We start from the raw sequence: 11,380 nt of genomic DNA, 5'->3' as shown, positions 1-11,380 counted from the left end.
TTTAGTGTGTGCGATGTTTTTCCATTTTGTTTACTTCGCAACTTTTAGTGGATGTGTAGTTTAGCGTGTAAAAGCAGCGTTCTGTCAAAATAGTGGAAAACGATAGGTTCAGGTGACACAAGAGCAAAATGATCATTAGGGTGATCGGACAAAATGAACTCGGCTCGGAGGTTATTTTTTCGATTCTTTGGGCATACACTGAAAGAAAGTCACATAGCAATATCACATGTTTCACACGTGAATCTGCCCCATACGACTTTACATGTGAATGTCATGTGCGAATCACTTAGAAATGTTTCATCGCGGGACGCTATAAATTCAAATGCAAAACACGTTAACCTCACGTGTTATCCCACATGATTATCACATGAAATATTTATGAGAAAGAAATGGATTGCACATTAAAATCAAATGATTTTCTTTTCATTTTAAAGTGAAAATCTGCCCCATACGACTTTACATGTGAATGTCATGTGCGAATCACTTAGAAATGTTTCATCGCGGGACGCTATAAATTCAAATGCAAAACACGTTAACCTCACGTGTTATCCCACATGATTATCACATGAAATATTTATGAGAAAGAAATGGATTGCACATTAAAATCAAATGATTTTCTTTTCATTTTAAAGTGAAAATTTTATATAGCATATTTTTTGTTTTTTTTTTTCTATATTTGTGATTGTAAAATAAAAATGCTTTTAATATCTTTTTGATTTTTGCCTTTATTCATGAAACATAAACAACACTTAACAAACACTTTTGCATGATTAACACTCCCAAGCTCGAAAAAAAGGGGGATTTTGTATGGAAATTCCCCCTTTTACTCGAGCTTAGGAGTTTAGCTATTAATCAAAAACTTCACTTTTTCTAGAACGATTCACACTTAAAAAAAGAGGCACATTCTGGACGATCAGTGAAAATTGACTTCTATGCCATACACCGGATCTCTCACACTCTCATACACCGGAGCAAGCCTGGACGGGAGTCTTGAAAAGACTTCTTTCATGGGAATCCCTAGGTTGCGCCGGAAGCTATCCTATCCTTGATTACCTGTAGAAATATTAGAAATTTTCTGCTAAGTATTAAATATTGCAAAGAATTTATTACAAATTACTTACCACATTATTAAAAATAATCCAGCAATATTTTATACATTAAAATCCACTTTTTTAAGGAGCGCGAGCTCTAGCTCGGACTTTATGAAAGTTGCCATCTTGCTTTAGGATTAATTTTCGTCATCGATAGCATTTGAAACTAACGTGAATTTCACTTGGAAATCAAAGGACAAGTCGATTGGAGCAAATCAAAATGAAATTCATTCGAATCTCACGTGACTTACACTTCAAAACCGATGGACAAGCCGATTGGGGCAAATCAAGGTGAAATTCATTTGAATCTCACGTGAACGCCATGCGAAAAATGAGTGAATATTTGTTTGCCAATGATCAGCTGGAGCTGAATGTATTTCACGTTCTTTTGAAATGAAAAGCATGTGAGAGTCAAAGGAAAAGCACATGAAGTTATCGTGTTGATTTATGGAGTAGCTCACGTGAAAAAACATTTGACTTTGCAATGTTGGTTTTTTTTCAGTGTACACTCAAACCCCGATGGTTTGACACCAACTGTTGTCAAAAGAGCGGGGTCACTTTTTAGTTTGACACCCCTTTTTCACGGAGTTCACACACACTACTAAAAATGTGACTTGATAGTGTGCGTGAGCACCGTGTAAAAAGTGACAGTTCGTCACAAACAAACTCGCACTTTTTCGTGTTTGACAGTTTGCCAAACTCGCAAACAAGGCAAAATTTATGCAGGTTCGTACAAACAAATCCAGGAAAACAAACAAAGCAGACAAACTGGCAAACTGTCAAAAAGTGCGAGTTTGTTTGCCGTAGTGTAGTAGCTCCTTAAATATTTCAATAATTAAATAATTCAACATCTCAAAAATTAAAAAAGGTCAAAATAAAATACAGTCCTTACTCGATTATCCTAAGGCATCGGAAAAATTTCACTTCGGCTAATCAAAGCAAGAAAAAAAAATTCGTGGTTTTATTTTTGTTTTATTGTTGAGTATAACTCCGAAACTGTTCTAAAGTGATTTAAAATTTTATAAATCTTTAAAATAAATGCATGTAAATTGAGGTCGCAGAGTTCAAATTTGAAATGAGAATAAAAAAAATGAAACAAACATTTGTTCGTGATTCGAATATCCAATGCTCGATCCGAAGTCCCATACAAACCTTCGGATAATCGAGGCTTCGGATAATCGAGTCTGGACTGTATGTAAAAAAATAATTTTCGTAATGACCAAAATAATCAAAATTACCAACATCACCAAATTGACCAAAATTACCAAAATGATCAAAATGATCAAATTTACCAATTTTATAAAAATGACCAAAATTATCAATGTGACCAAAGTGACCAAAATGGCCATAATGACCAAATTGACCGAGAAATTGACCAAAATGACCAAATTGACCAAAATGATCATAATGATTAAAATTACCAAAAAGACCAAAATGACCAAAATGACTAAAATTACCAAATTGACCAAATTGACCAAAATGATCAAAATGATCAAAATGACCAAAATGACCAAATTGACCCAAATTACCAAAATTGACCCAAATGGCCAAAATGAACAAAATTGTCAAAATTATCAAATTTACCAAATAGAACAAAATGACCAAAATAACCAAAATTATCAATATGACCAAAATGACCAAAGTGATCAAAATGACCAAAAAGACCAAAATGACCAAAATAACCAAATTGAACTAATTGACTAAAATGATCAAAATGACCAAATAGACCCAAATGACCAAAATGATCAAATTTACCAAATTGACCAAAATGACCAAATTGACCCAAATTACCAAAATGACCAAATTGACCAAAATTGCCAAAATGATCAAATGATCAAATTTACCAAAATGACCAAATTGACCAAAATGATCATAATGATTAAAATTACCAAAAAGACCAAAATGACCAAAATGACTAAAATGACCAAAATGACCAAATTGACCCAAATTACCAGAATGACCAAATTGACCAAAATTGCCAAAATGATCAAATGATCAAATTTACCAAAATGACCAAATTGACCAAAATGATCATAATGATTAAAATTACCAAAAAGACCAAAATGACCAAAATGACTAAAATGACCAAAATGACCAAATTGACCCAAATTACCAGAATGACCAAATTGACCAAAATTGCCAAAATGATCAAATGATCAAATTTACCAAAATGACCAAATTGACCAAAATGATCATAATGATTAAAATTGACCAAATTGACCAAAATGATCAAAATGATCAAAATGACCAAAATGACCAAATTGACCCAAATTACCAAAATGACCAAATTGACCCAAATGGCCAAAATGAACAAAATTGTCAAAATTATCAAATTTACCAAATTGAACAAAATGACCAAAATAACCAAAATTATCAATATGACCAAAATGACCAAAGTGATCAAAATGACCAAATTGCCCAAAACGACCCAAATTACCAAATTGACCAAATTGACTAAAATGATCAAAATGACCAAAATGACCAAAATGACCAAAATGACCAAAATGGCCAAATTGACCAAAATGGCCAAAATGAACAAAATTGTCAAAATGATCAAATTTACCAAAATGGCCAAAATGACCAAAAAGACCAAAATGACCAAAACGACCATATGATAAAAATGATCAAAATGAACAAAATTGTCAAAATGATCAAATTTAGCAAATTGACCAAAATAACCAAAATGACCAAATTGACCAAAGTTATCAATTCATAAGCCTTTGAGGGAGGGTACATATTTCAACGTTTAGATTTTGGTTTTTTAGAGTGTTCTTTTAGGGAAAATAAATTTTAAGAAAAAAAAACCCTAGATTTTTGCTTATTTTTCTCAGTGCATATCGAGGATTTATTGTGCAACAATTTTTCGGTGATAAACTGGCAACACTGGAGTGTTGTTTCAACTTATCGTTTTGTTTTCTTTCTGCGGAAGATCTTTCAAATCATTGCGCAAGTTTTGTATCAAGCCACGGATTTGTGCCGTCGTTGGCGTTCCGGAACCGTCCAGGCTGAAAAGTTCCACACGATGGAGGTAGATCAAGCAAAAGAAACTCCCAGTGGTGCGATGGTGTGGTCTCTGGATCATCTCCCGAACGAGGTATTTTACGTCAATTTGGTTTCAACAGAACAAAACTGGTTTTTTTTTTGCCTCCCAGATTCTGTTGAAAATTTTCAGGAACTTCAGCTTCTGGGAGCTAATTTTCTACACCAAAATCAGCCCTCGCTGGAACGAGCTGTGCTTCTACCTGCTCCGGGACCGTGTTACGTTCCAGCTGCAACGCGAAATGCTGATTCCACCGCAGTTTTGGACGCCGGATCGCTGCTATCGGGACGTAAGCTACGTAACCGATTTTCTGCCGGATGGCAGCAGCTTCTACTTGCAACCGTTTGCCGAGCATGTCCAAAAGCTGGATCTTACCTTCTACCGAGCGGACGATGGATCGTTGCTCGAGTTTCTGCGGCCATTTGGGAAGGTCGTGACTTTGGCGCTCATCGTTGACCGTCTGCAACCGCGGAAGCCACGACCACGATTCTTGGAGGCGTGCGCCGGGATTCTGCCCGAGGTGCGCCACCTGACCATTCGCTGCTGCTACCTGAAGCTGGTGGGACTGCTGGCCGAAGTGGCCCCGAGGCTGGTCACGCTGGATGTCGAGCTGGTGGTGCGGGTTTTGCCGCAGTTTTTCGAGTGCCAGTTGGGCGCTTTGGAGTCGTTGACGCTGCGGTTCAACATGACCGGAGTCGATGGGCGGACCATCGAGAACACTTTTCCGAAGGCTGCGCTTGTGCAGTTCCTGAGCCAGATGCGACTTGTTCGGAAGCTTGGGATATTTGTCGATTTCTTCTATCCCGCTTGCGACGTTGCTTCGGCGCTTCCCTCCGTCGAAGAGCTGACTGTGAGTGGGAAGTTTTCGGTGATGCCCGTCAACAAGATCTTCAACTGCGTCCACCAAATGCCGCTGCTGCGCTCCTTGAGCATCAACGTCGAATCCTTGAACTGGTTGGAATTGGACGAACCGGTGCCGCAAGTGGCAGCGCTCAAAGTCACCGGCACGATCCGAATCCATTTGCCGACCCTTGCAAGAACGTTTCCCAGCTTGCGCGTGCTGTCCGTGAATTTGCCGGACATCTCAACGGATGCCGAGCTTAGTTTTGCCCTGTCCAGGTGGGAAAATACGTTGGAAGAACTTTCGATCGAAATTCCACTTGAATGTGTCCAAAAGACAGCCGCTATCTTCAACATTCTTCGAAAGATTCGAAAAATTACCTTTGATTTTAAAGACTATTACATGGTAAGTCAAGAAATTGCGCTTAAATCTCCTAATCCAACAGCAAATCGAAATTTCCCCACCTTTAGGACGACATCGCATTCTTGTCCTCGATTGTCAGCATGGAAACGCTGCAGGAGCTGCACATCCGACGGGTCGGTGGAGAGGCGTGGAGGGAAACCGTGCCGGAACTGTGCGAACGCTTGCGGTGTCCGCCGTCTTGTGCGCTCTTCGTCGATGGGTACCGTGTCGGATTGAACGGTTGAAGGTCGCTTTTGCTATTTTTTGTTTTGTGGAAACAAGTTGTTTAATTTAAACAATGACTAATTTTTAACCTTGCTTTGAACTCTATTACTACATTTGAATTCTTGTTAGTATTTGAAAGACATGTTACTCTCAATACCCGTTTCTAAAATCAAATAAAATGCTTGTTTGAAAGAAGATTTTTCTTCAAATTCTGCAAAACAAAATGTTTCCAGTTATTTTCAAATTAAACCAAAATATCAAATTATGATAATCGCTTTTTTGTGAGTTTTTATTTTTATTTATAAATTTTTTTGCGAAAAAATCTGCGAAGTCAATAAAATTTGACGATATTTCGTCCTACAAAACTGACAAATTTTAGTATACCAAGAAAAGAGTAGTTTCGATGCAAACTGAACCGAATCAGTCCTTTTTTCATTGTGCGTGTAAATCTCTGACAGAAAAAAATATCGCACTCATCGTTTATCTGTCAGTCGCCCTTTCTTTTTATCGTTTCGCGGCTCCGTCAGCTTTTCTTTCGCATTCCGGCTCTCTTCACGTTCTGCCTGCCGCTGGTGTGACATCGTGCTCAGCTCCTTGAAATCTTTTTCGACGCAAAAAATCAGCAAATCCAAACGGAACCATGGTTTTCTCCGGTGACGTCAAGACCCCGAAGGGACTACAGGAGCTGAACACCTTCCTGGCCGACAACAGCTACATCGAGGGGTAAGAAATCACCTTCAAATTTTTAAGTAACCATTTTGAGGTTAGAACTGACACGTAAACCTTTCTTTCACAGATTCGTCCCCTCGAAGGCCGACGTGTCCGTGTTTGACGCGCTCGGCAAGGCCCCGGCCGGCGACTATGTCCACATCCAGCGCTGGTACCGTCACATTGCGTCGTTTGCCGCCGGCGAGCGGTCCAGCTGGGGTGGCCAGGCGCTGCCGCAGGTTGCCGGTGGAAAGCCAACGGTCGCTCCGGCCAAGGCTGCAGCCGCCGCCGACGATGACGATGATGTCGATCTGTTCGGTTCCGAGGACGAGGAGGAGAGCGCCGAGGCCGCCAAGCTGAAGGAGGAACGGCTGGCCGCGTACAACGCCAAGAAGAGCAAGAAGCCGGCGCTGATCGCCAAGAGTTCAATTATTTTAGACGTAAAACCGTGGGACGATGAAACAGACATGAAGGAAATGGAGAAGAACGTCCGCAGCATCGAGATGGACGGTCTGCTGTGGGGCGCGGCCAAGCTCGTGCCGGTCGGGTACGGAATCCTCAAGCTGCAGATCTGCTGCGTCATCGAGGACGACAAGGTGTCCGTGGATGAGCTGCAGGAGAAGATCCAGGACTTTGAGGACTACGTCCAGTCGGTCGACATTGCCGCGTTCAACAAGATCTAAACGAAAGTTGGGATGAGGCGTGAAGTAAAAAGCGTTCCGCAAACTTGAGCACACACAAATTGTTTTATGATTTTTAATATTAAGTTGAAGAAAGCCAATAAAAAGCGACTGTATTAATTCTCTAATGTTTAATCAAAGTTATTTTCTAAATTAAAATATTCACATTTTAAACCACTCAGAATACCTACATTTAAAAAAACTAAAAATTACAAATTTCTAAAATCCAAAATTTAAAAAAAAATCTGAAAACTATAAATTTCATAAATTCTACAATTTTTAAAAATTCCAAAAATTCTGAAAATTTTAAACATTTTGAAGCATAGATCTAGGGTTTTTTCTCAAAATTTATTTTCCCTAAAAGAGCACGCAGCTAGCAAAATCTTAACTTAGAAACATGTAGGGGCAGGGGGGGCAGAATGGCCCATGGGGGCAGAATGGGTCACCCTTGGTTTTGGGCTTTAGAATGGATATAGACCAACTGTAAGGCAAGGGTTTTATAAAGGACGTCAAATAGCAGCACCATACCGAAAACGACGTTTGAATTCATTGTATTTTTCAAATTATGAGCAAAAATGTAAATTTATTGAAAAACCACGCAAATGTTGTTTATTTTGAGGTTTTTAAATAAGCCTTCTGAAAAGTTGGATTGCTTGAAAAAGTTTGTTTAATGCTTATAACGTTACTAGATGCTACTACCAAGGTATACAAACAACAACGGAACCTTGAAATCATTTAGAGACTTGGTGGTGGAAGTGTTAAATTAAAATCCACTTGGGGGCAGAATGGACCACCCTTATCCTGCCTTATAAAAACAATCAAAAGTTACGAAATTTGAGCTAAATAGATTATTTCACTCCTGGTAGCTTCAAAAATCACGTTTATTGCAACATAAGTTGATTTTTTAGTAGTTTTGATGCTTATTTGTATAAATAATGTCTTATTACAACATATTAACACTATTTTCAAAAATGTTTGTTTTGGTAAGTGACTATTTTTTATAAAAGTAGTCTAACTTCATGGAAACTATGTTAGAAAGGTCCCTTAAGTCATTTCTTATCTCCCTTCAACGTTGTATTAGACGAAATGGTTTGTTTTCTAAGGTGGCCCATTCTGCCCCGCACCCTGGAAAAGTAGTCGAAAAAACTTTTTTTTAAAGTGCATCAAAAATAGTTTTAATCTAAAAATTTTCATCAACCCAGTATACAACATTGAAGGGAACATCCCAAAGCATAAGCCTACTACACTGAATTCATAAATTTGAATAATTTTCTATGGTTTTTGGCGCATTTTACTTAGGCGGGCCATTCTGCCCCCCCTGCCCCTACCCTCCCTGTAGAGGCTTATGAATTCGACGCTGTCGTGCTATCATGTCGCACCCGCCGCGCCCGCCGAGAAAAACGCGTTTTAATGTTTGACCTTGAATAAACAAAAACGAGAGCACGCAATGTAAACAATGAAAAACACGTTTTGTTTGGTTGACCATTCTGTGCATTGCCCCGAAGTTTGGTTGAAGTTGGTTGCCGGAGTCCCGAGTTATAATTACAAATGTTTACGGTAGTCTAACTTGTACGTGCGTCAAACGCATCCTGACCTAAAATCCCTTTGGCCAATTGTCGCACTTACATCAATTTTCAGGGAGTGACAAGATAGCACGACAAGATTGGAACTTCTTTCATATGAAAAGTGACAAAAATCCGCGGAGCTTTTTTGGTTTTTATTGAATATCTCAGGATTGAAATCGAATTTTGGGGATCTGTGGAGGTCAAAAGGTGAGGCATAGTGAGCTGCACAAAATGGCGTTCTTAACTCAATTTGGTCCAAAATTCACGTACGACAAGTTAGCACGACGGCGACGAATTGATCTTAGTGGAAAGGTTCTCCAAATTTCTGAATTGCAAATGTAACAACCTGGAGCAGAACAGTTAAATTCTAATAAACACCAAATAAATTGAATAAACATTCTAATAATTCTAAACATTTGAAACATTCTAAAAATTCAAAAAAAATATTAAAATTTTATAAATTCTAAAATGTCTAAAAAAATCTAAAAAAACAAAAATTCCAAAAAATCTGGAAATTTTAATAATTCTGAAAATTATGAAAAATTTAAACATTCTAAATTAAAAAAAAACTAAAATTTCTAAAAACTCAAACAAAATTTTGAAAATTCTAAACATTCTAAAAACTCTAAAATTCCCAAAAATTCTAGGAAATCCTTAAAAATTCTAAAATTTCTAAAAAAATTAAAATTAAAAAAAAATAAAATTTGAAAATTGTAAAAATTCCAAAAAAACATTCTAAAAAACTCTAAAAATTCCAAAAGTTCTAAAAAATTTAAAATATCTAAATAAAATATAAAAATTCTGATAATTGGGTACTAAAGCATGTCAATTTTTATGTACAACGATAAAAAACATGGTTAAAAACCATATCTGATCACTTTTTTAATTTTAATGCAAAAAAAATTATTGACAAGACAACATTTTCTCGATGGATCAACTATGGTCCCCCTGGAACGAGCTGTCAAGTAGGACCTTTTCTGTCAAGAAAGGACCGTGAGGTTAATTTTTCAAAATTGATTTAAAAATCCATTTTAAACTCTTTGTGGTTGTACAAAGGGTCATTGTACTCAGAAAAATAAGCTTTATTGCTGTAAACAATAATATCAGCAATCTAAGCTTCATTTTAGGACCCAATACTAATCATTCTAATAATTCTAATAATTCTAATAATTCGAATAATTCTAATAATTCTTATAATTCTTATAATTCTTATAATTCTTACAATTCATATAATTTTTATAATTCTTATAATTCTAAACATTCCAAGAGATCTAAAAATTTTAAAATGCTTAAAAAAATCTAAAATTCTAAAACTTTAAAAAATTCAGAATTTTTTTATCATTTTTGAATTCTAAAAAATCTGAAAAGCTAAACATTTAATAAATTCTAAAAGTTTTGAAAATTTAAAATTTTTTATAAATTCTAAAAATTTTAAAGAATCTTAAAATTTTAAAAATTCTAAAAATTCCGATTTTCTAAATTTCAAAAGATCTTAAAATTTTAAAAATCCTGAAAATTCTAAAAATTCTAAACATTCTAAAAATTCTAAAAAACTCTAAAAAAATTCAAAAAAAATAAAGATTTTAAAAAATCCTAAAAATTAAAAATTCTAAAAATGTTTCAGAATTCTAAAAATTTTAAAAGTTCTAAACATTTTAAATATTCAAAAAAAATCTTAAAAAATCTAAAAATTCTAAAAAAATTAAAATTCTGAAAATTTAACAAATTAAAAAAAAAATCTTATAGCTTAAAAAAATTAAAAAAAATCTAAAAATTTGAAAAATCTTAAAATACAAATAAATTTTGAAATTTCTTTAAATTGTCAAATCTTTATAAAAAAATTAAAAATCCAAAAAAATTAATCTTGAATCTCAAGCTTTTAGAACAAAAACATTCAAATAAAAAAAAAATCTTGAAAAACCCTACAAAAAGCCTACAAAATCAGAAATTAACATTTCTATTTTTTTCAAATATTCTATTAATTGGAAGAAAAAATAAATAAAAAAAACAAAGAATTTCTTGAGTTTTTCTTTGAAAAAATTCAATAAAACAAATTTTCAGTTCTTGATTTTTGGGTGTTTTTAAGGCAGTTTCAAAAACACCCAAAAGGTAAAAATTGGAAATTTGGTTTATTTGACCTTTTTTTTAAAAAAAAACTCCAGATTTATAAAAAACTGAAATTAAATTAAAATCTTGAATCTCAAGCTTTTAGAACAAAAACATTCAAATTGAAAAAAAAATCTAGAAAAACCCTACAAAAAGCCTAAAAAATCAAAAATTAACATTTCTTAAAAAAATATTTCTTTTTCAAATATTCTATTAATTGGAAGAAAAAATAAATAAAAAAAAAACAAAGAATTTCTTGAGTTTTTCTTTGAAAAAATTCAATAAAACAAATTTTCAGTTTTTGATTTTTGGGTGTTTTTGAGGCGGTTTCAAAAACACCCAAAAGGTAAAAATTGGAAATTTGGTTTATTGACCTTTTTTTTTTTTTTTTTAAAAAAAAACTCCAGATTTATAAAAAAACTGAAATAAAATAAAAACAAAAACAAATTAAATGCTAAAAATTGTATTGTTTTTTTAAATATAAAAATCTATAGATTAAAGATTGAAAAAATCTAAAATAAAAAAAAATCAAATTTTAAATATGAGAGTTTTTTTTTAATTATAACCTCCTATAAACACATGAAAGACAGCTTATCGAGAAATTAAAAGTGAGAATGTGTGCGTGCAACATCGAGTTAAACTTTTCGAAGCGCCGTGGTAAAATTCACAGCAACTTCACAAAAAGTTTAACTCCATGTTGCAGATTTGAAAGCTCGATAGGA

At 34.8% G+C, this 11,380-nt stretch overlaps 2 protein-coding genes across 2 annotated transcripts; both read left to right on the top strand.

Moving 5' to 3' along the window:
• The first annotated feature begins 4,023 nt into the window (after window positions 1-4,023).
• Window positions 4,024-5,786, top strand: LOC120425100 (uncharacterized). Its single transcript, XM_039589495.2, has 3 exons — window positions 4,024-4,185; window positions 4,244-5,377; window positions 5,443-5,786. The coding sequence occupies exons 1-3, from the start codon at window positions 4,114-4,116 to the stop codon at window positions 5,617-5,619; spliced, it is 1,383 nt and encodes a 460-aa protein (XP_039445429.1). The 5' UTR covers window positions 4,024-4,113; the 3' UTR covers window positions 5,620-5,786.
• Window positions 5,787-6,139: 353 nt separating this feature from the next.
• Window positions 6,140-7,049, top strand: LOC120425102 (probable elongation factor 1-beta). Its single transcript, XM_039589497.2, has 2 exons — window positions 6,140-6,322; window positions 6,396-7,049. The coding sequence occupies exons 1-2, from the start codon at window positions 6,240-6,242 to the stop codon at window positions 6,988-6,990; spliced, it is 678 nt and encodes a 225-aa protein (XP_039445431.1). The 5' UTR covers window positions 6,140-6,239; the 3' UTR covers window positions 6,991-7,049.
• Window positions 7,050-11,380: the final 4,331 nt, after the last annotated feature.

The sequence above is a fragment of the Culex pipiens genome, chromosome 2, assembly GCF_016801865.2.
Source record: "Culex pipiens pallens isolate TS chromosome 2, TS_CPP_V2, whole genome shotgun sequence".
Classification (NCBI taxonomy): Eukaryota; Metazoa; Arthropoda; class Insecta; order Diptera; family Culicidae; genus Culex; species Culex pipiens.
This window is presented reverse-complemented; position numbering and strand designations above follow the sequence as displayed.